The following is a 27,924-nucleotide window of genomic DNA, read 5'->3' as shown; positions in this document are numbered from 1 at the left end:
GTGTAGCATTGAAAGGGATTTTGCTCGTTCAACCTTTGTTACAGTTTGTATAGAGAAGATGTTTTCGGTTTTGATGACTCGCAGATCTGTGGTGAATAATCTATATTTTAAGTCCAACCTTAGCTTTAGACCTGATAATAAGTACTAAATATAACTTAAGCAGTAAATATCTATACATTACAAGTCTAACTTCAAATAGTTTACAAAGTAATTTTAAATGTGCATTTTAAAAAATCAGAGAGGTGGTCAGCTACATTGTTAGCCACATTCTTCCTTATTAGCAACCACATTTCTGTGTTTGACTTCACTATGGGTGCATGCGGTCCTCTGACCAATGACATTTTCTCAGGCTAGTGCCTTTAGTGGTGGAAGCTGTTTGGTTCAGTGGTTTCTGTGTATGCTTGTGGTTCAGGAGGAAACGGTGCGTGAGCTGGAGCTACGGGTAAAACGGCAGTCGCTGGAGGTGGAGAAGGGCAACGCGCTGCGCCAGAAGGTGACACAGGAGAAAGCCCAGTTGGAGATTCACATTGCATCCATCGGCGCCGAACTGCAGGAGGCCAACAGACGGTCTGTGAAATAGGGAGCGATAAGGGGGGGAATAACTAGGTCAGTGTATGTGTTAACCACCCTGTCATGCTCTGCCACAGAAATATGATTCTGCAGAAGGAGATGGAGCAGCAGAAGGAGCAGCATGAGCAGACAGTGCAGAGGCTCCAAACCAAACATGAGACTGACATGAGCCACTTACATCAGGAGCATGCTCTGTCTGCTGCTAAGGTCCACATTACCAGAACACCTCCACGTGACTCTCCCTCTCAGTCTGCTAGATTTACAGTTCATTGATGAAAAATACAAAACTGTACAAGATTTAACTGCATTTCTTTTATACCAATTTCCTCTCTGCTTCTCTCTTCCAGTCCTCTGAAGTAATGGAGGACTTAGAGAAAACTGTAGCTCTACTCAAACAGCAGCTCCTGGACAGTGAACATCGGAGACACCAACACATCAGGGTATGATTTTTGTGGTGGCAAGAGTGTGTGCATGTTTTAATGTGTATATGCGCAGTGCACGCGCCTAAGCAAAAATTCCATCTATCTTTTCTATTTGTCATTTTAGATTAGAATGGGCTTGTCTTTGTGTGGTTTGTCACGGGATCGCCAGTATCATTTCAACTCTGCTTCCTTTCAGGATCAAGAGATGAAGTTTCACCAGGAAAAAGATGAAGTGCAGATCAACTGTGAGAAAAAGGTAGTGTGTACTTCAGTAAACCGATCCACTGAGCTCAATAGCTTCTGTCGTTGCATTAAAACAGTCCTGGACAAAGTTATTACGGTCAAGTGGACATCAAAGCCTGGAGTCACATGTTCCTTTTTGGTTCTCCTTACTTTTAAATTTTATGTCTAGTCTCGTAAAATCAGAGCCATGATTAACAGGAAGATGAAGGACTGGGCAGAGAAGAAAGAGAAGGATGGAAAATATATAATTTAGCATCAGAGTTATCAAGCAAAGAAAGTTGAGAATGGGAGTTATAAGCAAATCTGAATAAAGTTGCCCAGTCACTCAAACGAGGACAATCAAAAGGGACATTTTTACTGTCTGAGGTATGCACTATCAGTGTACGCTGGCCGGCACTTAATTGCCTTTACTTTTGAGAGACCCTTTTTAAAGCCATAGAGCAGCTGTAAACCATAGAGTGAAGAGACCATTATTAATGATCTGAGCTGGAACAGACTGGTCCAAGCCAGACTTCTAAGGTGAGAGTCAGATTTTAAAGACCTGCTGCACCTGGGTCATCCTCAAAGTGCCACAGTTATAATGTGTGTGCTCGTGGTAGGCTGGCATACCCAGAGACGGGCCCCTCTGGCTGATACACCTGCAAGAACTTAGCAGGCCTCTGTGCACTTTATTCAGGGTCAGGGTGAATTTAAATTAAGCTTCTCTGAAACAAAGTCAGTATTTGGGTTTCCCTCAAATACATTACGTTTTTTTTACCCTGTCTTTGTAATAAACCTGTATCTTTTTTCCACCTTCTATCTTCTGGATGGTAACAGCAGATGTAAACAATACAACAAAAAAAAAGTCAGTGGTTCATTTTCCTTTTTCTTTCCCCTGCAAAAATTATTTTTTTCCACTCCTCAGAAGTGGGAAATGAGAGATGTGAATGAGGCCGGAGTAAGGTATCTGGACATAAGGGCCCATATGGCTGCCACAGATCCAGAGTGAGAGGCCCTCAATGCAGGCGGATAGGCTCAGATGGTACTTTTGATGGTGATGGGTGATAGAGAGAGGAGACAAGACCAGATGTACAAGGTCCCAGGCAGGAGAGTTTTGTTGAGTGATGTTTGATGCTTTCTGCTTTTGCACTCAACGACACCTCTCTCTCTCTCTCTCTCTCTCTCTATATATATATATATATCTATCTATCTATCTATCTCTCTCTCTCTCTCTCTCTCTCTCTCTCTTTTACTCTCTCTCACTTCCTCAGGTTTTGGCAATCCAAAGTGAAGCAGAGAAAGACAGAACAGAGGCTAAGAGGAAGATAGCCAAACTAGAAGATGCACTCAGGTACAGTGACAAAGGCCAAACTAAAAGTGTTATTAGTTTTAGTAATACATTTGAGTATCACAGTGAACGTTTTTGAAATTGTACAATGTCAGTGTTAAATCTGAACAGCAAAACATTTTAATTTTGCACTGATAAGAGAGTTGGTATCCAAAATTGCTATATTTTCTATGGTTAAACATTTATCCAGTGTTTTTGATGGGACAGATGCAGCAACCAGCAAAAAAATGGAATACTCCACTCAACCTTAGGGTTCATGTAGCCCAAGTCTGAATACAAATGGCTTCGCCCCAATATACACTTGACTGTACATTTTATCAGTTATGTTAGTATTTACACAATAATGACATTAGCGAGCTCTAAAATCATCTGTGTATTAGTGTGTCTGTGTGTGGTCCTCCTTCCCTTTTGGCCAAGTGTTTGACATAATGGTCTTAGGCACACCTTCAGCATGTCAGCCTGTCTGGGTGTGCATGTGTGTGCCGTTTGATTTAGATTGTGGGCTGAATCGTACAGATATAACAGAATTGAATGCTGTCAGGGAGAATTTGGGGCAAGGTGTGTGTTTGTGTGTGTATGTGTGTGCAAAGGATAGAAGTTAGGAAGAATATCATCAAAACAGCAATAGCGCCTGGGGTTATTTGACAGGTTTATGGACAAATGTTGTGCTTTATTACTGTTTGTAGTGAAATTGCCCCCTTTGGTCATGACATTTTCAACATACATAATGCTAGTGGAGCATTTATTTTGCAATTATTAGTATCACACATTTGAGCCTTGACTTTGTGGCTTCAACCTTTTATTAGAGAGTTGTTTATGTCTACTGACTTTAGTCTTTGATCATAAGAACAATTCTGATTTAGGGTGGAGTTTGGTATTAACAAGCCAACCCTTGCACACTCTCTTTGATCTTTTTTTATAACTACCGTAGTAGTACCGGTGGAGTTGAGAGCCTGGTAACTGTGATGAGAAGCTTTACATGTGATAAGAATTTGTGTTGTCTTGAAGAAAACTAGCAAACTTAATCCTGCAGTATAAATCAAACAGTCTCTACACGAATAACCTGATAAATAAAATACCATGTTACTAAAAAAGTAACAAAGAAAAAAAGAGTCAGTTTAATAAGATCTAATATTTAATTAATCATATTTTTTTAAATTATAGTATGCATAAGGTAAAATTAAAATGTGTTAAAGCTAGGGTTGGGTATCGTTTGGGTTTTTTCCGATACCGGTTCTAAAACGATACTTTTGAAACGGTGCCTATCGGTGCCTGAGCCGATACTTTTAAAAAGATTTAAAAAAATATGTATATATTTAAAAAAGAAAAAAGGAGCACAAAACGACAGTCGGCGACATTTAAGAACGGCTTGTTTATTTCTAAGGCCAAAAAGAAAGTGATTTAATGTGACATGGTCAAAATTAAATTATTGATTAAAAATAATAATAACTTATTTCACCAGTAAATTGCTGGTAAACAACAAAAACAACCACTAGATGAAAAAAGGGTATTTTACAATAACTTTAAATGCACCACGAGGCTGGCGAGGCGAGTTTCAAGTGACGCACCGTTTGTGTTGTTCTTCCGGCAACGGCAGCTGCAGACTGTTACGTCTCGGTGCTGGAATCCTCTACAGTGAAATACAGTCACACCGTGTAACATTAGCTGTCAGCATTTTAACCGTGTTAAATCCAGCTGCTAGCTAACGGTAGGCTAACGTTACTTGCAGCCAAGTGTATTACGTTAACTCGCGTCACATGCTTTTGTTGCCTCTTAACGTCCGTTTCGGAGCATCAGAGGGCAGCGCTGGCATTTCAGTAGCACCGAAATGAGGCACTGAAATCCGCGTTACTATTCGGTCCGGTAGATACCGGTTGTTAAGGCACCGGTGCCGTATAAGCACCGGGTTTCGGTACCCAACCCTACTTAAAGCTGCACTAATCAATATTTTTCTATGTGTGATGTGGAGGGCTCACTGTTATTGATAAACATTGAGACAATTATCACCCAACTCTGCAGTTCCCCTCACCCCTATAGATCCTTTTAGCGCCTTTCAGCACTTTGTTTTGGTTGTGCGGCCCACAACTTTACTCTCATTGCACTCATCAATCCAATCATCTGTTTTGAGTGAAAAGCTCTGACGAATCCACTGTACACTACCTTTCCAGCACCAAACAACAAACAGACACAGTTAGCCAGTAGCTGGTGAACATATTGGAGCATGTATCAGCTAAACAGCCAGATATTTCCCTAATTCGCTATTACTTTGTGTCTTGGATGTGTACATGTAAATAGGCAATAGGGATCACAAATCGTATGTGTCGTGATTTTTTTGCGACAATTTTTAAAATTGATTCTTTTCCCTAGAATCAATATTTATTTATTTTTTTTACCAAAATATTTTCTATTTATAAGAAAATATTTTTTTTGTTAAAGAAGGAAAAGAATATCGCAATACTCAATACTTCTAGAATCACAATAAATGAAAATTGCAGTACAAATCGATCGGCACCCAGCCCCCAGACTTCCACAGACTCCAACCAACCAACCAGTCAGCCAGGCATTACATTCCACTGGGTACTTAATCTAATGCAGCACCACATTTCTTGGTCACAAACAGATTACAGTTTCCCTGGGGAAACTGGAATGTGTTCTACACAATTAAACACAACGCCCATTCAACAACCTCAGCTCCAGCTCCAGCCATACACAGCCAAGGCCAGTCACAGTGCCATCAGCTCTCTTGATAGGTTTGTCACAATATATAATAGCAACCAGAGGCAATAATAGGTTGAGCTTGTCTGTATTTGCTTTTTTGCCTTTGGTCGTAATCAATAATCCAAGGCATTTTGTGTCTTAGCCAAACACTTTTAAAGTGGCCTCTAAAATCAAGGATAAAAAAATGTATTAAGCTGTAGGACATGGTTATTATTACTGTTCCTTTGTGTTTATGTCAGTTCAAAACAACATGAAAACAAATTTAGTTTAGTATTCAGCATAAAGATCGCAAAGGGACATTGATGGTTGTGCCTGCCTATTGTTTGCGCTTGTCATTGTCAGCCCGGCAACAGAGGACAAGCTTAAACACAGCAGACAGATCCATTTGTGCATAAATTATCCTTGTTAGTATCAGTAACGAGCCAGTCATTCCCTCGTTTAGTGTTAAACACTGAGAAGCGGAAAGTGGCCCATCAGGCTTTTAGCTAATTAAGTACTCAGGCTAAACACACACAAATGCATCTGCGTGCGCACACACACACACACACACACACACACACACACACACACACACACACACACACACACACACACAGTCTGAGTCTACCTGCCTGCTGTCGTGGCAACACTGACGGCCTTTAAAGGCGATCCAGGAGAACTTCAAAGTCAGAGCAAGACCGTGTGTGTGTGTGTGTGTGTGTGTGTGTGTGTGTGTGTGTGTGTGTGTGTGAGGATGGATGATGAAATTAAACAAGTAGAACTGCTCAACATGCCCTCCGTGTGCCAGATACTGTGTGGTACTCTATGTGCTCTTTGTTATTATGTGTTTGTTGATCCTCACAATCTACTAATAAAAGTATATCAGCATAAATCTATTAATTAACTATTTTTATTTTAATATTGGATTTTTTCTACAGCTGATGATAAATGTGTTGTCAGTTATGTTTATCTTTGTTCATATGTAGCATATATAGCTGTTATCCACACCCCTTTCTTTCCATGGTTTACACCCACTCTTTCTTTCCAGTATGAAAAGAAAAATCACCCTGTCCTGCCATGCAAATAAGCATTGCTGCGTCAATTTGAGTTCCAGGTCTGTGTTACTATAGCAACAACAGAAAAAGCATTACAAAGCTGTGCAGAGAACAAGTTTCTCTCCTTTTCTTTCATCCCAATGTGCCTCAGATCATTACAGGGCATTAGCATAGAGATGGAGAGATGCACCACAGAGGGGGAAAAAAGAGGGAGAGGAAGCTCATCTGGGGAACAGCTTGCCTGCTTTTGCAACAGTGACCTCCAAATCACAATTTAAAAACATCAGAAAATCACCTGAATGTTTAAAGTAGAAAAGAAAACAGCTGGTTTATATCTAGATTATGGTATTTCTTTCCCCATGAAGCCGCTGTCATATATTTTTTTCTATGCTCTCTCGTACCATTCCAGTCCTCCTTCCTGCCGCTTGGCACCCAACTGGCTTCATCAAAACCATGTGCCTGCTAAGGTGCGGTGCCGGGTTGTAGCAACTCTGACTGTGTCTCAGCAGCAACTTCTGCTCAGTTTGATCGTTTACAGTTCGGAGTGGCAGAGGTAGTGTCTGCGTTAGGCAGCGGCAGGGAAAGCGTGCTTGCCTTCATGAGAGGCTACACACTGGCTGTCCAAACCTGTGCTCACACTCCTGCTGTCATGGCTAGGATGTGTCATGGTGTGTAGAATTTACACCAGCTCGTTCCTTCGGTCATAATCCTGTTCATCCCTAATTATAGTTTCTTGCTTTTTTGCTATTGTTTTAATTTCATGTGTTTTGTGTGTCCCACCACCAGGCTACTGTTTTGATTTAGTAAGTAGTTCAGCTCTTGAGACAAGGAAACATTTTATTTTAGTGGGGTATTAAGTGTGTGTGCCTGCCGTCTGTATGTATACTGTACATCTTTGTGTGTCTTTGAAGTGGTCTTATCTTTCTCAGCATTCCTCTCCCATGACAGGAGGGATGAAGGGAAGCAGGGGTGGTGGTGGTGGTCCGGAGAGGGACCAGAGGTAGCTGAGCAGAGGCTGTGCAGCCTGCAACCCCAGTTAGTGTTGAGGTGCAGGAGCAGGTGGAGGTATGGATCCTGAATATTGAAAAGCTTCACCGGGGCTCAATATTTACTCCCATGGCAACTGCATTGAAAGCGGAGGATAGGGAATGGTTAAGCGCCAGTTCGATACCACAGACCTGACAAAAGGGAAATTAGAAAGAGCTCTTTAACTCCCATAGCCAAGGTTGTCAGAGGTAAAGGACAGTTACAGCTTCAGATACTCTTGCTTGTTTTAATATTATTAATTGAATTAATAAGTATAGGTAAATGAAAACCCCATAAAAATCAAGAGAGTAAAATATAAACAATAAAAGCTGTTTGTTTAAAGGGGCGCTATGCAGTTTTGGCCATTTCTTCGCTTTTTGCTCGCAGGTTTCTCTTTGGAGCTCCCCCTACAGCTTCAGAATAGATATTTGGCAGCTCTTATGTTTACGTGTGTCTGACTCCTCGCTCGGTCAGTCTGCCGTTTCTCGCTTTCCTAGCTTTCTGCTTCTTTTTTGCCAGCTCAGCTATGACGATAGTATGAAAAACTCCATCACGGAGCGGCCTCTAGCTCACCCAGTAGGAGCGTTCGCCCCATGTTGGCTGAGTCCTGCAGCAGCGCAGGTTCGAATCCGACCTGCTTCCCTTTCATGTCTATCCACTTTCACTATAATAAAGGGAAAAGCCCCAAAAAAAGAATCTTAAAAAAACAAAACATAAAAAACTCCATCGCTACCTTGTTAGCCGGTTCCTGAATGGGCATATTAGAGTGCCGTGAAACAATTTGTTACATCGCGAGACCTGATATCACGCAATATTTCCTGATGCTGAGGCCCTCGGCTCGCCAGCTGAAAGTTGCAAGGGTGTTTTTTTCGCTCACAGGTGCTAAGCGGGAGCGATACGACCACCATTCTACTCGAAAAAAGTCATATAACCATTCCAATGACTCCGAAGCTGTTCAGCTAAGGTAAATTAAGCTAAAAAAAACTGCATAGTTCCCCTTTAAGTATTAGGGCTCCAAGTGAATAGGGGTGTAGGGCTAAGCTTACCATCTGCTATCACGGCAGGAATGTCTAATGGAGCAAGTCTAGGCAGTGTTTAGTCTCTGTGAATATTGAATTAAATGGGCAGATAATAAGTTTCTACTCCGAAAAATGAGTTAATAGTTATCCTGACATTTAGTTATTCAGCTATAATTTGTCATATCTGTTCATCATAGTGTCTCTATATCTCGTATCACTAAATACGTGCGCCTGATTGATATTGTGACACTTCCATATCATGGTGTAATGATGTTAATTATCACACATAACCAGATTTGACATTTTTACATAAAGCTAGCTTACTTACAAATATGCACTGACACTATGAATTATTACAGTTAATTCCTGTGCTGAAACAACTCAATCGTGATAGATTTTCTTTAGGGCTTTCATTCTTTTGTTAAAAAGCCTCCAACTTCATTTTCCATTGCATAATATTTGACATATGCAAATACAGTATGTTTACTTTAGGGACTCGTGCCTAGTTGATTTAGCATATTATGCTGTAGGCTGCATAATTAATGATCCAAATAGCATCTGAATGCACAGCGAAGAGAAGAAAATCCCTGTTTCCAAACCATGTCATGAGTAAGATCTTCTCTTCTCGTAAAGAATGAGTTGTGTAGAAATATTAAATAACTTGAAACGAACTAAAATCCAGAGCAGTTTTGAAGTACAAGACAGATGTGTATTATGTCTTTTTCTTCTGTCCCACCAACATGTTTATCCACCCACATAGTGGTTCTGTCAGCCTGGGCTGCACCAGATCCCTCTTCAGCCCTCTCTCTCCTTAGTGTGTTTAGTAGGCTTTGACACACTGAACAGCACGAGGGAAAGTCACTGCTTTCTTCCCCAGTGTAGAGAGAGCATGAGCGTCATATGAGACTGTTTGTATAGATGAGTTGAAATGTCATCTGTCATGTCCTCCAACACTTTAGCACGGCACTAAGCCCCTTCCCTTCTGCCACGTCCAGTGATCTGCGGCTAACACTATTCTTGACCTTTCTTTGAAATGAATCTGTGTTGGGCTGTAGCTAACGATTAATTTCATTATTAATCAACCAATTATTTTCTTGATTAATCGATTGATAATTTGATCCAAAAAATGTCAGGAAACAGTGAAAAAAGAGTTCAAGGTGACGTCTTCGTGTGTCTTTTCTTTTGTCTTTTTTGACCAACAAACAGTTCAAAACTCCTGGAAAATATTGAGTTTACTGTCACAGAAGACTAAGAAAATCAGAGTCTGTAGCCAGTGAATTTTTGGCATGCTTAAAACATGGCTTAAGCAGTTATTTGATTATCAAAATAGTTGCAGATTCATTTTCTGTTGATCAACTAATTGATTAATCGTTTCAGCTCTAAATCGATGGGACTGGTATAAATAAGGAAAATGTAACACAAAGCACAGGAAGGTATTTTTAAGAGTTAGCAATTGTGCTGACTTATTTTAAGAAAAGCTGGTAGCAATACTAGTGCGGCAACTGTTCCCTGCAAGCACCCAGATGACTGGTGTTCACTGATGCTACTGTGGGAGATGGATAATAATAACGATGCCTCTTTCTTTTTTACCTATGTGACCATTTTGTTTCAAGTCTTGATATGAAATACTGTTTATAAACAGGCCACATTTGTAGGCAGTTTTAAAGCCTTCAAGCTCAGTGATTCTGTGTTTTCTACTCTCTCTATTTAACTCCTTCTCCCTCTGTCTTTAATATTTTCTTTTTTCTCTCTCCCTTTCTCTTGGGATGAAAACCAAGTCTTTTTTTTTTTTTTTTTTTTGCATTTTCTCTCTTTTTATGTGCTCCCTCATTTTTTTTTTTTTTTTTTCAGGCCCCTTTGATGTGTCTGTGGATTCGTTATCATTCCGTTTGGATGAGCTCACAGACGCCGATGCGCGGGCGCTCACATGCACTTGCGCACACACCACGTGTACACACGCTCTCTCCCTCTGTCTTTTTATACTAGAGACCAGAGGCATCCGCATGCAAGCGTGCATTCTAGTCTGTTTGTCAGTCTTTTCCATGCGCGGCTCCACCCACATCACAGTCCATACAATTCTTAAATACTCTGCTTACATGAAAAGAATATTTGCATAAGCAATTAGACTTGCGTCTGTTTGCATTGACTTTAATGTGTACTCTTGTATTATATGTACATGTATGTAAATGTTTACATACAGTAAGTTCCTTGTCTCCGTATATCCAGCACGTGGTGCACACTCACACACAGGCGGCACGTGGCATTGTGTGGTTAGGGCAGCCCGGGAAACGCCGGCATCCCTGCACCCCTCCTGTCTGCCAGGCGGCTGGATGGCGGAAGCTCTTTCACCCTTTCTAGCACAAACACTCCTCTCTCTTCTCCTCCCTGTCGTCCTCCCCTTTAAACAGCCGTTAGGATTGAGGGATGAGAGGACTTCCTCTTTAGAGAAGGCACATCTTTAATTTGAGCCTCCTCTCCTTCCACTTTTCTGACCAGAGATCCATTTAAAGCTGACGGGCCGCCCTGGCGCTGGCACCCCTCTCCTTCCTTACCCTCTGTTTCTCCCTGCCAGGCCTCCCTGACTCTTTTTTTCTGTCCTCTCATCTCACCCTCATTGCTCTGTTATTGATGGTGACACACTGTCTACCGCTCTAGTGACCACACACACAGGGAAACACACACACACACACACGCACACAGTTATTCTCAGAGGAATCGTTGATGGTGCCATGTGTTCACCTGCTCTTTCCAGCTATAGAGCTTAATATGTTTCAATGTGTCACATACTTGAAGTTAGCTGCAGTGACTTTTCCGGTGTATCCTCAAAGATATAGGCCCAGCAGCCAGCTCCAACTTAGTCATAGTGCATTCCTTGAGTAGAGTTGTCAGTCACACACAGAGTTTGTGACTGTGGCTCATGAACAAAGGCACATGTACGCATGTGCACACTCACACACACACACACACACACACACACACGCTCCATCATCTCTCGAGCTAGACACACACCCAATTCATTTCTGCTCAGCCTTGGAAGTTTCAAAAAAACTTGCTATTTCTGTGACATCCTCTTTTCCATCTTCCTCTTTTTTTCCTCTCTTTCTTTTTCCATCTTAGTCTCTCCACATTTCCTTTTGTGTCTGTCTGCGCCCGGAAGGCAGTCATCCAGTGAGACTGATTAATAATTACAGAGTACACAAAATTGGGAAAAAAAAAAACAAACAATTTCTTTGTCGTTTGATGTCCGACATGAGAGAGACCAAAATTACAAAGAGACAGAACACTATAAAGAGGAGAGAAAGCTTGCACATTCCTTTTTCAATCCTCTGCTTCTGTTCTTTGCCTTTTTTTCTTGTTTTGCTGTTTTTATTCTCCTCTGTCTTTCTCTGTTTGTTTTTTTTTCTTCATTTTATCTTTATTTTATCTTTTTCTTTTTCAATGCACACACTTGCTGCTATGTGAAATACAGATAAATGTGTGAAGAACAGTCCTCCCCGACCACCCGTTATGTGCCTGTTGTACTTTTGTCGTATTGGTTCTTTCTAATTGGTTTAATGTCCCCCCCACTGGCCAAAAATTAATTCTTCCTCCTGCCTGTCTGTCCACAGGGAATAATTATACATACAATGAGCGTTAATTTACAAGGGAGCAGGAGACAAGCGCATCCGCACACAGCCACACATGGGCATAGTACTGTAGACACCACACACTGTAAAAAGCTAGTTATATTCTCTCCCTAATGTTGTCATCTTTGTGCATTAATCAGAAGAAGGGTCTTGAAAACTTACACGAGCTGATGTAGTAAACTAGAAACTGCATAGCAGTTGTTTCTTCTTTTCTCTCTAGAAAAAATGCTTCCTTTTGTGCTTCACCTGTAAAATTATTATCATATACCAGACATGAATATGGCAGGGACTGGAGTGCTAAAAGTTTATTTAAGTTATTTTACAGGATTTTTTTAGAGCAATATAAAACAGTTGGTCTAAAAACATGCATTTTTTTTTATCAAACCACTCCAGTTCCATAAAGTTATCCTCAATGTAGCTGCCAGCAAGGATTTAAAAATAATAGTCTTTAATTATTTATGAAAAGACATTCATTGTATTTGATTAGATTTTGATTGGATGCTAGTCTGTAGGTGAACATATATATATTTATTGTACATAATTCTATCCAGACTATATGTACGTGTACATGATAAAAAAAAAAAGTAGATGAGTATATATGTATTTGTTAAATTTCTTAGATATTGTTCTATGTCGTTCAGGCATATATTATTTATAAAAAAAATACTAAATGATTTACAGTAAACGTTTAACTACAGTATTATCCAGATTTTTGATGGGATTTCGATCACACGTTCTTTTTAAGGAAGGTTGTGTAATGGTTTTAGGAATCTGCCAAAATCCAATATGAATATTATATGACAAATACTTGGAGCTGATAAAATATGTGGGATGTAAACGCATGTTGACATGATTGCTCATAGTCAGGTCTGGGTCCAAGTCAAAAACAAATCATGTGTGTCATTGTGCGTTACTACAGAGTTTGCTCATCAGTTATGAATATGAAAAGTATTATAGCATATAGCATTATAGAGCCAGACATTTATTTGTACTTTCTAGTCAGCTTACAATCATCTTAGTAAATTAGTAGTTGGACCTCAAATCTTATTTTTATGGATACTATTTATGACTTACACATTTTGTAAACCGCTATTGGTGAAATTAGGTTCAGGCTATTAGTATGTCTGACTGTATATTTCAACATGTAAATTCTCAGGTGGTTTACAAAAATAACACCCTCATACTCTCCTTTCACTTCTGTCTTTCTTTCACCCTTTTTCCATCCACCCTGAAAACACACTGCTGTCCCCACACACCCTCCGTGGGTTTGACTTGACAGCTGCTTGGTATTGCTGTATATGATGTCGCGGCTGGGTGCTGACAGCTCTCAGTATGAGGCTGTCCCTCTCACTATGCCTGTCAATCCATTTCATTTTATTATTTATCTCGGAACAATCAACAATGTTGCAAAAGAAAACAAAACAAAAAACCAAAAAAATAAAACACAATCAGAATTTACCAAAACCCCAAAAAAAATAATAATAAAAAAGGATTAGTTTGAGAAGGAGCAGCACACTATCCCCGCAACAAAAAATATTTGTGTCATCTGCAAAAAAACATTTGATACTTTGCAAATGTCATTTAGGTAAAGAATAAACTGTTTTGTGCCTAAAACTGACCCCTGTGGAACGCCACAGGAAATACTAAGGCTCACTGACCGGTGACTACCCATTTGGACAAACTGACTCCTGTTTTCAATATAGTTTTTTATCCAGTTATAGGCCAAACCTCTGATGCCATTCAGCCCACAGCTCTGTGACCTGACATTTTCCAGCAATAGCAGCAGTGTACCGGCGTGGAAGACACATGCACACATACACACACACACACACAAACACACACACTAAGATATTTAAGGTGATAGATACTGAAGAATTATATTCTAAGGGCATTTTCACACATGAAAGTCCGAACCAAGGTCCGGACCAAGGTTCATGTTTTTGTTACATTGTATACGTTTGATCCGGTAAGTTTTTGTTTCACACTGCAGTTTTGCAAGCGCACTAAAGATCTATACGTGACAAAACTACGTCCCGCCGTCATCACATACGTGAGCTGCGTCTCCAGATACTTAGAATTGATTGCTCTGTAGACGGGCTTCCCCGTCCTCTCGTATCCTCTCTCTGTGTCTGAGTTTTTTCAACTGACTGCTGCTCTCCCCCTACTGCCGCGGCTGTTTTTGTTTTGTTGTGATGTTGAGAAGCAAGACACGGGAACTTTCTTTCTGGAGCATTTATTTAGAGACAAACTGAAACCTAGACTGTACATTTACTACCACTTAACAAATAAACTGCTGATGTATTCTCTGCTCTGATAGCCGACAGCTGTCTTCGCTGAGCGCATTCACCGTCACTCTCTCTCACTAAGCACCGAGCTGTTCCTTAAAGGAGCTTCCCCGGTCTTGTAACACAAGGAGAGCCTGCCAGAGCTTCTTGTATTTGGTCCGAAAGTCCGAACCATCCAAAAAATGCTTTCACACTATAAACGAACCAGACCATGGTTCAGTTTGGTCCGGACCGAGACCACCTCTTTTTATCGGACCAAAATTTTGTCTTTTGATCCAGACCGTGGTCCGGGGGAGGTTTCACACCTGTAATTTTGGTTTGGATCAAACTAAAAAGTCCGAAAGTCCGGACCAAATAAGGTATGTGTGAAAACGCCCTAAAATGACTTTCTCATCACTCTTCACTCTACTCTTTCTAATAAAAGGGTAAAAAAGGAAAATGCTTTTCTTCATCCATCGTTCATACATCGGTTGTCTCTCTTTTCTTCCTTCTCGAAAGCACTTTTTAACTGCTGTTTTGAAAGTTCTATAAAACTAAAGGTCACTTGCTTTCTTGACAAAGCATTTCTACAGATATTCATTTCTGTGTGTATGTGTGTTTGGTTTAAAGGGAGATGGAGAGCCAGCTGGACAGAGCCAGGGAGAGCCAAAGGCAGCAGATCCAGCAGGCAGATATGGCGCTGGAGCAGTTCAAGAAACAGGTGGAGCTGAACTCTGAGAAGACCTATGCTGAAATGAAACTCCAGGTCTGGTACACACATTCAAGGCGCTGGTGGAAGGCGCTTAGAAACACAAACACACACACACACACACACACACACACACACACACACACACAGAAAAGCATAAAACACACTTCTCATTGAATGCACAAAGTATATTAGCGTACATAAAGCAGTATCCATTCACACATTCTGTTTTATGTATACATGCTGTACTTCAAGTTCAGTCTCTGATATTCATGCACATTTGTACATTTTCCAGTTGTGTTCCTACTCTCTCATGTTTGCTGTTTCACAGGCGGTAACCAAGACAATGCACACACACATTTTGTATTTGCAGAGACACAGCCTGACCGCAGATGCAACGCTGGCTGCGCTTAAATTCCTCCCCTTCACTTCCCCTTCAACTGCTCTTATACTGAAAGATAAAAAAAAAAAGAACATTATCATCCCCAGGCTATTTTCACTCATTTTGTCATCCCAAATGAACAACATGATTTATTATCCTACTCATTAAGCAGCTGCATTTATTACTCTGCTATCGCACGTTGACCTCACTTCCAATCAGTGGGTGTGACGCGGGATGGTGGGGTTTCGATGAAGAATGGGTCACTCGTATTAAGCAGCCAGACTAATTAGTACAACAGGCCAGCCTCACAATCAGCACTTCACACCGCGTGGGCTGCTGCTGATTGGGAGAGTTCTCCAATCAATATGCGCTCAGCTGTAAACTTTAGATGCTATAGGCGTTTTTGTTAAGCATTTTTTTTTGCCGTGTGTGTGTGTGTGTGTTGATGAGGCCTACTGTTGCCCTAGGGAGAATTTCTCAATCCCAACAGCCTACTACAGATATAGACCCAGTCACTGCCATCAGTTTTTGTCGCTGCTGTTTACAGTTTATCATACTCCTATAGAGTTGCATTTACATCCCGCTGTGCTAACTGAACTGCCTGGCTGGTGTGTGCGCTGTATTGACGAGGCAGCACTGAGTGTGGTCCTGAATGAAGGGCGACATGTTCGGGAGATTAGCAAGTTTTTAGCAAGTCTGATTAGTAAAGTTTTTCGGCATATTGTGTATGGTGTAGTGTAAGAAAACGAGAGAGTTGGGTGGGTGTCAAGTCTATACTTTGTCATGTTTGTGGGCACACAGAGCAAACTTTTCTCCAGAGTGAATTTAAAATGTTTGTGCTGCTTGCATACAAACCCTAAAGAAGGCAGAAACCTAAACCTCAGATATCTTTTGCCTTTCAAGTGAAAAAACGTATTCAAGACCCCTTAGGAAAAAAGCACACTAAGTAAAAAGTGACAGACAGAGAACTTTGGTTTGCTTTCTTGGTTGTTCCTGCTCCTTGAATACAAGGCTCTGTGTTTTTTTTTACTATGGTGAGAAATTATATCTTCTTCTCTCGTTGCTTAGAAAATGTCTGTTTTGCCGTATTTTCCCTCTTCTTCTTCCTACTCCTTTTGCCTTGTTCTCATCCTCCATCCTTCATGCCCGTCCCATCTTTTCCCCTGGCATCCCAATCTCCAATCTTACTTTATCCCCAGCCCACATCAAAGCTAAGACAGGAGCAGTCTCTTCTGCATCCCTGTCATCCTCTCTCTCTCTCTCCACCCCACTTATGCTTCGCTCCATCACGCTCTCCTGCAAAGACTTTAATGTCGTAGAAGTTTTTTACCGTCTCTCCTCATCCTTCCATCTTCCTTCTCATCATCTTCTCCCTCTCTCTGTCTGCAGACGGCTTTGTACCTAAATGGATTATCTGTATCGCTCTCTTCTTCTATCTGTCTTTCTCTCATTTTACAATCAACATCCCACTTTTAGGCTGCACTTAAAGGAAAGAGTCTGCCCTATTTTGGTTGGGAAAAAAGAAGCACTACACAGAATCAAATCTCTGTTACATGCATAGTTCAAAGGAGGCTTCAGCATTTTAAATGGATTAATCAAAACACATTTAGCATTTTCTGAGCGTTACACACAGCATAGCCCTGATTCAGAGGAGTTTCAGTAAATTACATTTACAATTGATTTGGTTGTTGTCACCCTAACAATAAATATGAAAGTGGTTGGCTGCAAGGAAGTTAAGATGAATGGCATAAATATTATATCCCTTATTTTTTTCAGAAAAACGAAGTCCTCAAAGAGGCAGAAGCTTGTGACTTTCTAACTGTGTCTTTTGTCTTGCAACTGTGAATATGTGAATTTTTTTTAAAGATTATTTTTTTGGGCATTTTAGGCCTTTATTGTCATAGGACAGCTGAAGACATGAAATGGGAGAGAGAGGGGAAATGATATGCAGCAAAGGGCCGCAGGTCGGAGTCGAACCCAGGCCAGCTGCGTCGAGGTGTAAACCTCTATATATGAGCGCGCTCTCTAACAACTGAGCAATCTGGGCGCCCAAATATGTGCATTTTGATGTGAACTACTGGTATTACATATTTAATGTTAATTATAATATCATACTTTGATGAATAGCTTAATATATTGATGTGCTGTTCACACGTAATGGGATGAATATATTCTTCCCAATGGCAATTCATTAATTCCAAATTAAAAGAAAGATGTTACAGTGGCATCACTCTGCTGCAGATGCATGGTGGTATCTTGCAAGTTCCGCATGCGTTAGATTTATTGTACTTATGCTGCAACCAGATCTAATGAAAAAAGATATAGCAGAATGTTGAACAAAGATGTATGTCCAATCTTCTGAAATATGAGATTTTGAGTCGCATATTATGTATGCTTGTCAGTAACATAAATGTATTCCAGATCGTGGACCCAGCCTAAATGTTTTACACACACATTTTATAATTTATGTATTTAAATGTTGAATTATCTTCAATTTTTTGCTTTTTTTCTTCTTCTCATGGCTCCAGATGCAGAAGGTCGACGAGGACCTGATCCGCTCCAAGTCTCTCAGGGAGAACCAGGCCAAAGAGTTCTCCCAGCAACTTGATGCACTCAGACAGAAATATGAGCAGCAGGTCTGTAAGAGTCTGTTACTTTCTGTCCATCCGTCTACAGTGTGTTTGTCTATACCTGTATCTGCATGTGTGAACGTTGTCTTGCTTCTCTGCTCATGATGAAGCCAGGGGAAAGAATTCTCTCCGTGCTTCTCTCATCATCACCAGATTATCTTTTCTCTATTATCGGTGAACACTTGGGCAGCTGGAGCCAGCCAAGGGGACTGACATCCATTTGCAATAGTCTTGTTATTGCTCCCCATCTGTTCCACCTGATTAATTTCTCATGATAAGGGACACGCTTTAGATTAAGCTTGGATTGCAGCGCATTAAATATCTTAAACGTTGCCAGTTGAAAACTAATGCAATCTGCATAGCAGGGGCTTGGTCCCTTATCTTTGCATCTCTGTCACTCTTCTTCGATTAGGAGTCTAGAAACCATTTTCACGACTCATTGAAATCCAGCTTGCTGATAGGAGGACATATCTTGTAGAGCATTGGATTCAATTAAACCACAGAAATGGATAGTATCGGAGGCAGTAAGTGTCATTATAGGCAACAGGGAGCATAATCTATATTTCTATTACTTACATTTCACTTTAACCTCACAAGCCTGCTAGTGGTGATTTTTATCTTTGGCAATGTGAATTAATATTTTAGCCATAAAGGATGTGTAATCTAAAATATAATCTTACCACTTTAGGCAGTGTTTAGAGAGTGTTATCTTCAGTTACCTTTTTGTGTTTCTTTCTTTTTGTAACCTGTGTGCAACTATAGTGGAGTATTTGCTCAAACAAATGTTGTTTGTGTACTAGTGAATTCCCACATTCATATTACAATTGTATATAAGATATGAATGCCTTTAAATGGCTTAACAACTCGGTGTAATCACAAGTACAAAATCAAGCAGAATAATCAGGAATGTTATTTTACTCATAATCATGCAGCATTTCATATTCATATATAGCACATTCATATATCCCAATATCTTCCTTTTTAAATAAAGAAGAATTAAGAGGGTGCGGCACAAACTGGTGTAGCGTCTCTATATTCCATCTGTATCCACAACATGATTAATTTCCAGCCACCAAACTAGCACTCAACCTGTCCCTTAATAAGCATGCAAACACTCATTTCCAGGCCAGATGGAGTTCACACCACATGTAATTTGCTGTAGATAGTTAGAAATAGATAGAAGGCCAGTTTTATTCCCAAGGTGTGGAGAAATGGTTGTCCGTTATTGATTTGCTCCGTGACTGGACGCTTTTGTTTGTAATTATAATGATGTATTCACCAAAAACAAGTTTAACTGGGGAAAGTGTAAAATGCATGTTTTTAGTTATTGCTGTCATAGAAAGCAGACAATGCCGCTTAAACCGTTAAACAGATTGTATGTATATCCAAAAGACATTTTCATTCCTCTATAATTGATCCAGTAACTGAGAATTTATCGGTGTCTTGAGTTCCAACAACAGTATATTGTTCTGACAAATCCTAAATTCCATCTCATGGAAAAAACAGGTAAGTAATCAAAGCGTTGCAGAAAATATTGAAGTGACGATTATCATCTGCTGCTACAGAGAGTGGGGGTGCAGTTGACAGTTGAAGCCAGCTACATAGGGTTAGCAAAAAAAATCAGGCAGGCTTTTGTCTTGAAGATGAAAAAACATATAAAGATGGGCCTGTCTTTGTGATGATGTTGATGTGAGTGCTGGTGACATTAGCGACACAGTTAGAAGGGTAGAGAAAGAAAGAAAGGAAATGTATTTGTACGCACTTGAAGACTTGTGATTATTCATGAGTTACTGTGAGCACAATCGTTTTATGTTGTGTGTACATTCTGCATACTGTGTTTTTGCACACACACAAGCATGACCACGAGTACTTTGTGTGTAACCAATCAGCCACGCCTGCATGCGTGTGTGCATTGTGCCTCCACTCCAGAGAGATTGGTGTCACAAGATTGCAGGGGTCAAGTTTGTCCATTCAGATGCACACAAAAGAACATTCCCTCAAGGGCAACTTCAATGCGACTTTAAAAAAAGGGAGCTATGTATGAAGGAGTTGTTTTCCAGCCGACCCTCCTGGCAGCTGGACGTCATTGTCTTGACAGAGCTCTGCCTCTTGACGTTGGAGTGATGTAGTGAGGTCAGATGGCGGGTTTAGAGACTTGGCCTTGAGAGTTAAGGGAAGCCTAAACAGCTTCATTCTTCTGATGTTAGATTGGGACAATAGATAATAAAAGAGTCTAGTTTATAGACATGCACGTTTGTGGGCATACTTTACCAGCGCCCCACACTGGCCATCTTCAAATCAAAAGCCACAGTGAGGAATAAGAGGTTTGTCTTTCTTCCCTCTCTCCCTCCCCTCCCACACTCACCCCAGCCTCCCCTGCTGAGACCAGACAGGGCTTCTGTTCAACTCTCCTCTACACCCTCCTCCTTCCCTAACATTTCAGATTCCCCCCCTCCCCTTTGGGGCTGAAAGAAGCCCATTACCTCACTGTCCTGCACGTACACACACATAACCATGTCAGGCCAGGCTGACAGGAGTCGTGCTGTGCAGTAACACCCAACTCACTCTGTATCTGTGGCACCAAGCTGTGCCATAACCGACTCAGTCTTCTCTTATAAACGCCAAGCCGGTCCCTTTAAGAACCGCAACACCCAGCATCCTCCGCTGCACGCTGGCGCTACGTGATGTCACAACCAGGCTCCTTGCTGGGTCCGCTCTATTTCATCTCCTCTCCGTCTTTTTCTGTAGCTGTTTTTCTCACAATGGATCTATCTTGCCCATTTCTTCATCTTTGTTTTACCTCAGATACCCTCTTTCCTCCAAAACCCCCCATGGCCCAAGACTCTAAACAGGAGCGAACAGTAAGCCATGCCGTCCTCCCCCAATTTCTGTTGCAGTATGTCCTGCTGGGGAGTTATTGAAGCAATTGCCTTCTTATCAGTCTGTCAGCTGTAACTTGTGCTGCTGTATGCATCTGACTACCCCTGTGGGACAACGTATTCTGGCTGTGGATCTCATTTGTGTCTATCTATTATGGAAAATGAAGGCGGTGCAAATATGTCTGTCTATGGAATGCACTGTAGACCAACAACAGCATCATCAGTGGCAGCATGTGGAAGATGGTGCCCATTCTGCATAGTGTTTGTCTAATGGAGCTTTGTGGTATTTTCTGATGAACTAGAAAAATGGGGTGTGTGTGTGTCTCATTAACTGAGCCACACAGATAAAATACAATTTTATCTTGCTATAATTCTTCCCGCTGCCCGTTTCAGAGGGCATTTAACAAAGGTCTCTCCAAACCTGAGGGGTAAATTCTTGGCTGCCAAAATAAAGTGTCCATTGTAGACTTCCTCTCAGTGCTGGGGATGGGATCCGGCTTCCTGTAGATAGCCCCTCATTTATCACCTGCTCTGAATAGCACGCAACGTCCGAAGATAGGGCCGGGGATAGAGAAGGCACCGGGCATAGAGGCTGTGGATCTCCGCTTCTCTGGCAGGCCAGGTAGGGTGCCATCAAGCACAATGTGCAGGGGATTAGCTTCAAAGCAGGGAAGCGAATGGGCCCCAGGCCCCTGCTGTCCTTTCAAGGCTCCGGCTGGGGCTGCACGGCGGGATGGTGTGGGGGTCACTCGTCCCCCCTGCCATGGGGGAGTGGGAAGGGAACAGAGCCTGGGAAAGGCTTGGGGGCTTGGACTGGGAGCTCTGCTGCCAATGCTCACCTCTCAGCAGGTGACTCCGCTCACAGTCGTGCTGGGATACAGACTTGCTTCAGCTGCCAGGAGGATTAAGCCCTGAAAAATTGGGACTTTGTGTCCCATTAGAAGTGTTTTATTTTCCTCTACTGTATTGTGGGTCGCTGGTTGTAACTCCAGTGAGACTAAAGTCTACTGTATGTTTATAGAGTAAGCAAGCCTTCATGTTGATTGGTTCATACAGCTCCTTGCTATACTGTGACTTCATATATCCTTTATTAGCAGCATGAACTCCAATGATAGCAGCCTGGTAACTGATGCTTGAGCATAATCCCATTAATTGTGAAAACATGGAAACTGATATTGATTGATTGATTAATGTAATGAATGGATTTGAAATTGGTTAAATTAATCCCGAGAATATAATTACAGGTATAAGCAGTATCAAGCATCTTTTAGCATCTTGGCGGTTCTCCTCAAGGTTTCTGCTGTCCTCGTCTCCCTCTTAAGTTTTTTTTCCTGATTTGCGTTTATAATGATCATCATAGTCATCGCCTAAGCCGATTTTCGCATGCTGTCAGGCGCATAGCATGGGGCATTGGGTAGTTACTGCAGCCAGATGGCTAACCCCTACCAGCTTGCATGCATAGCCCAAACTAGCTGCTCTTTTATATGCCGATGGCAGAATAGGGCGAGGGGGACAGATTTGAAGAGAGCAGGGGACATTGAGGGCCGCTCTGTACAATTGGCAGTAGAGGTGGGAGGGCGGGGGAGCAAGCCAGATGTAAACACATCACATCATGTCATCCTCTGACAATGTGAGGAAGCGGAGAAACATTTTCCGCTTTTTTCCCACCTTACTACCAATTTCGCCAAATTGGTAGGGCACATGGGTGTTCTAGATGGAGGGAAGGGGTTTAAGGAATAGGACGAAGAAAGGATGAATGGATTGGTGGATGGACAAGTTGTCATGACGACAGGATTGCTCTGAGTGTGTGTTGGCTGATGAAGTCTCTCTTTGCCTGCTTGTCCAATCAGATGGCTGAGCAGCGCATGCAGCACGAGCAAGAGAGGACGCGGCAACAGCAGCAGCACAGCGCCGAAAAGGACAGCCTGGTCCAGGAGCGCCAGTGGGAGGTGAGCAGCCTGGAGAGGCAGGCCAGGGCAACCCTGCAACAGCATCAACAGCACACCCAGGAGTGGAGGAAGCGCGATGCCCAGGTAGGGGGTCTCCACTGATCCACGTTTGCACACACATCTACACATGCTGACCCACCGCTCTCCCGTGGACAACCATTTTGTATTTTGCCCATTGACGTCTTCCTGGGGTTTCAAAAGCACAGCGGGTTAAGACTTTTTTTTTTTTTTCTTTTTTTACTTGAAGCAAGACAGATATTGATATTGGGTGTGAATCATTTTATAGATTGCCGTGTATCTAGTGTGAGTGTACGGAAACATTTAGATATTGCTATTTGAATAAAAATACTTTTTTTTTTGGCAAAAATGTTATGCGTAAGAAAAAGTAAAAAAAAAAGAAGCAGCAAACGAAACAAAATTACACAGTCGCAACTTCTAACACTGTTTTAAAGTTTTTATTAGTTTTTATCGCAGCAGGGTTTCTTGATAGAAGTGTAAAGACGTGAAATCCAGAAACCACAGGTAGCTAGATGAAGGAGAAGAAATCTGTTTTGTTGAGCGCCAAGCTTTTATTCCAAAACCCTGGGTCGAATTTCTTTTTTTATTTTCCGCTGTACGGTTGTGGACCAACATCAAGCGCCCTGTACTCCCACCGTAGTGCATCTCTGCATGGCACTCTCCTCTCACCGCAGGTAGCCATCTCCCTCTGGAAAACGCTGGTTATTCTCTTATTTCAGCATTGACGGCCACTATGAGTGTATGACATGTGGGTCTATATTAATGGACATCTCTGACACTGAGAGGCTGTTCTGTTACCATTTAGCCAAACCAGCAGGTCTTCATCTTATACCCCTCGCTCTGTCTTCGCCTCGCTCTAGCCTGGGCTAGCTTGAAGCTCTGTGGGAAGCCATTTGACAAACCAGCCCCCAACTGGGGATGTGTTTGACTCTTCAGGCTTCCTCATGAAATGGACATTGTCAGCATGCAGAGATTTTTTCTTTTTTATTGGCTGTTAGCTGGAGACAGGGATCCAGCAAGACATATGTTGTATTTTTGGACAAAAAGTGCCCACACAAAATGACTGGCGGAGAAAAAAACTATTTTAGGTTTAGGTACAATAATTTATGGCAAAGGGGAATTTAAAAGATTATTACATTTACCACTAATAACAACAATTGGATTTTTTCTTTTAAAAGGTGTTTACCAACACTGTATCAAAGGTAAAAGCCTATTTTTCTTGTAAAATACAACAATATTTGACGACTTAAGAGACTCCCCAAGCTGTTAAATTGTAACAAATTTGTCTTCTGTGTTTCATTTTTTGTTAATGTTACATTTTAGGTGTGAACAATGAAACTAGAAGGGATGCTCCCAGTAAGGTTCAAAATGGCCCCCTGTTGCTAGCTTAAATGTCAAAATATTCCTTCATTTGTAACCTCTGTTACACAATGAGGCAATTATTTAATAGACCAATAGAAGCCATCTTATACCGCCAGGATACTGCTATACTGGTTGGCGTCTACCATTTCTTTAAAAGTCTAGAAACTGTATAACATAAGGGAAAAGTCGTGATTTTCCTTCTCATTCCCACTCTAATGTTCCCTTGTCTAATATTTTTGGAAAATGTCTTTCACTGCACCGATGGCACCAGCTAGTGGGTTATTTGGTTTTCTGGAGATGCCGTCACAACAGGACATTTCTGCTGATAACATGCTGATTTACTCGTGTCAAAATGACATGTAGTTTGTCAAATCTTAGGAGGTGACAGAAAACAAACTTCCCCAGTGCTCATCTCATATTCTCAGTTCCTGTTTGCTCGTGCAGCATTTTGAGTATGGATCAGACGCCTTCGGAATGTCAGATGTTAAAGCGGCAGAAATCAAGATTTTCACTCAGGCCTTAGAAAGATGGAGGACAGGATTGGGAGGTTTCTGAAAGTGGTGGGGATGTGAGCTGGTTTGACTTACTATGTGAGCCCTGTTCCATGGGTGTGCTGTTAAAATGACAAGAAGCTGACACACCAGCAGCAGACATGTATTAAAGATGAGCTTCTTTCCTTTTTTTTTTTTTACATTGAGCAAATCCACTTATTATTAAACACTGTTGCATTACCAAAGTTGTTTACCCCTTAGGAACTCTGTACTGTTACACCGATAGCAATGTGGCCCTCATTGGCAGCCTTTCTAAACGCATAACACAGGGCTGTGAGAGCTGTGAAAATATGAATTGAATTTCATAAAAAGAACATTTTGTTGATGCAATACAGAAAACATAGAGCACTTCCTGTAAAAGCAAATAATACAGCTTCTTTTCTTCTTTCTTTTCTCTTGTGCTTCTGGGGGGCTTGGGACTTTTCAAGCAACACACTCCCACCACATGGGTCAGATGGACAATATATCATCATCAAGTGACATGTCAGTAACAGGCAACTCAAATGCCTGCTGTGGCGATTAAACCCAGGCCTCATTATTTTTGACTCTCACACTTTCTCTCAGTCTTCCTGGAATCAGTGCAAGGACAGTTGCTGCTCGGAAGTTGGCTAAGTGAACAGCAAATGTCAGTCACACACTCATAGGATGAGTAATACCCGCTCATCCCCTTGATGTGGCAGGACACTAATAAATAGCATTCCTGACTCTTGACTTGTGTTTGAGAAGGGGAGCCAATGAGTCGAGGCAGCAATTGGAGGAAAGAGCTTAAAAAAAACCTCACACTGGGACACGTTGTCCTCATCCCACCAGATGAAACTCTGGCTTCACCCGCCGTGTAGCCGCTACATATTATGAAAACTATATGACGCATCTATTGTGTACTTGGGGCTTCTATTTGTCAACATTCACACTTTTAAGTTATCTTTTCTTTTTGCTGTTTGTGCCTTAAATGTTACATGTCACGATATCCCTGATGAAAGAATCTGAATTAAGCCGCTGCATTCAAGGCCCTGGTGTGTGTGGTTGGCATCCCACTGACTCCGGGGATTAACACACAATTCCCGGCCTGTGGACCTGAATGTTCTTTTCTTTTTCTTTTTTTACTTTTTTTTTTTTTTTTTTTATTTTAATACCGAAGTATGAAATGAAGATTTCATTCGGTTGTCTGTCCAGGGTGATGAAACGTGTTTTCTTGTTTGCCTGCAGTCAGTTCTGTGTTGTTCTGTCAGCTGATCAATGCCCCAAAGAGGGCCAAGGAGTTTTGTAGACTGTTTTGGGATCCATCAGCAGTACACCCTCTAACACACCCGAACACAACCCAAATCCTGATGTAGTGGCCTTTTTGTTTTTGCCTCTCTTCGACAGATATTGTGATGAAATCATCCACCATGGAGTGTTAAAATTAACATTTTAAGTTAAAGTTAACGTAGTACAAGAAAACGATATCTCACACTGAAGTCACACTAAACAAGAAATGTTCCACTCAAAATTGCACAATTTCTTACCTTGAAACTTTTGTAGGACTTATTTTATATTCTCTACAAAATGAAGCATTTTTGGTAGCGATGTTCCTAACAACTAATTTCCCTGACGTTTAAACAGACGTTTAAACTTTATAATAATAATCATACATTTATTTTATACAGCGCTTTAACTTAAGGCACTTTTACTTAAAGGCTCTTTACATAAAAACAAAGACAGAAAAGCAGTAAAAACATTTCTGTACAAACTATGTCAATATGTTAATCTTAAATGTGCACATGAATTAAATAATAATTGTAATAAGTTTAACCAACTAGGATTTCTGGTGTCGACTAGCGAGGATAGCAACGACTTAGCCGACTAATCACGCACATCCCTCATTTTTGGAGCATGTAAAGATTGTGTTATAAAATTTAATTTTACATATTTCACAGTTATTACTATTGTTCTGAATATATTACATTTTGTGTTTGTGAGGCTTTCAATTCTAGAACATAAGTAAAGGTTTGACTTTACAAACTAGGACAAGCATTATAAATTCATTTGAAGCCTCTTTTTTTTTTTTTTTTTTTTTTTAGCAAACAACAGAATTGTTTGTTCTATGCAAAACCCATCATTCACATTTTTCCCAACAGCTCCTCTTCAAAACTAATTTTACAGGTATTATTTTCCCAAGTATTGTAGTCTTTTCTAAAGGAAACATACACACCATCTGGACTTCAAACAGAATAGGAGAGAGCGAGAGTCTTGTGAGGTCTTTCTTCTGGGCCATGATGGACTAAATAACGATGCTGTCAATTTTTCAAAGCCTTTCAATCCCAAGTATGTGATTAAGATGAGTCAAATGAAGAGGGTGATGACAGACTGAGTCAAAGCTTAGAGAATGTCCGATGAAGAGAAGAAGGCAGACAGCTAGACCAGTGTGCACATTGATTGTCTCAGCGCTTGTGTATTGTCACTTACCAAATGATCAGCCCCTGAGATCTGGTATCGTCAAGTGGATCTTGTCTTGTTATTCAGTGATTTCCAGTAGCGGATCCCACTGAATGGGCTTGTCACTGTGTTTGGGATTTTTTGAATGATTTCATCACATCTTAACCATGTACTGTACATCTAAGTATTTATGTTAGAATCCAGCTGATTATTTTCATTCAGAAGGATCTATCATTGGCAATGTCATCAGTGACTACTGATGTGTGATGTGTTGAGTGTTGCAGCATGCTGTCTTTAAAGCCATGAAGCCATTTTAATATGTAGGCTACATGCATCACATCTGGGATTTCAACAACAGTAAAACATTCATTACCACATTCTTACCTTTTTTTCTTTGCATAGTTCAGTCAAATATCACATAATGTTACATGCATTAAATCTGATTCTGAACATTAATACATTATTTATGTTTGACGGAGAATGAGGGTTATTTTTATAGGTAATTATTTGTCAGTTATATTGCTGATACAATATTAAAACATTGTTCACATATACTGTACATACATACATACATACATACTGTGCTTTAAGATGAGCTTACAGCATGACTACATACACACAGTTTTACTTTCATGACTGCATTTGTTTCTGTTAAATTGTCAAATTAGGGTCAGTATGAGGGCCAGATAAAGTTTAAGGTAAGGAAATGTTTTGTGAACCTAAAATGAAGAAAAGAAATGGAAGGAATAATCTGACATTTTGGGGAATACACTTATCGCT

The 27,924-nt window shown here is 40.9% G+C and overlaps 1 protein-coding gene across 3 annotated transcripts in view; it reads left to right on the top strand.

The window, feature by feature from the left end:
* The window catches only part of cep112 (centrosomal protein 112), a 116,744-nt gene that overhangs the window by 35,527 nt on the left and 53,293 nt on the right, over positions 1 to 27,924 (top strand). For all 3 annotated transcript variants that reach the window (XM_028600583.1, XM_028600581.1, XM_028600582.1), the window contains 8 exons: positions 413 to 567; positions 648 to 777; positions 918 to 1,010; positions 1,189 to 1,248; positions 2,486 to 2,565; positions 14,880 to 15,015; positions 17,869 to 17,976; positions 22,700 to 22,882. In XM_028600583.1, coding sequence (XP_028456384.1) covers positions 413 to 567; positions 648 to 777; positions 918 to 1,010; positions 1,189 to 1,248; positions 2,486 to 2,565; positions 14,880 to 15,015; positions 17,869 to 17,976; positions 22,700 to 22,882 — 945 coding nt within the window. The remainder of the gene's footprint in view (positions 1 to 412; positions 568 to 647; positions 778 to 917; positions 1,011 to 1,188; positions 1,249 to 2,485; positions 2,566 to 14,879; positions 15,016 to 17,868; positions 17,977 to 22,699; positions 22,883 to 27,924) is intronic.

The sequence above is a fragment of the Perca flavescens genome, chromosome 15 (assembly GCF_004354835.1).
Source record: "Perca flavescens isolate YP-PL-M2 chromosome 15, PFLA_1.0, whole genome shotgun sequence".
In the NCBI taxonomy this organism is placed as follows: Eukaryota; Metazoa; Chordata; class Actinopteri; order Perciformes; family Percidae; genus Perca; species Perca flavescens.
Note: the sequence above shows the minus strand (reverse complement) of the source record. Positions and strands in the feature narration are given on the sequence as shown.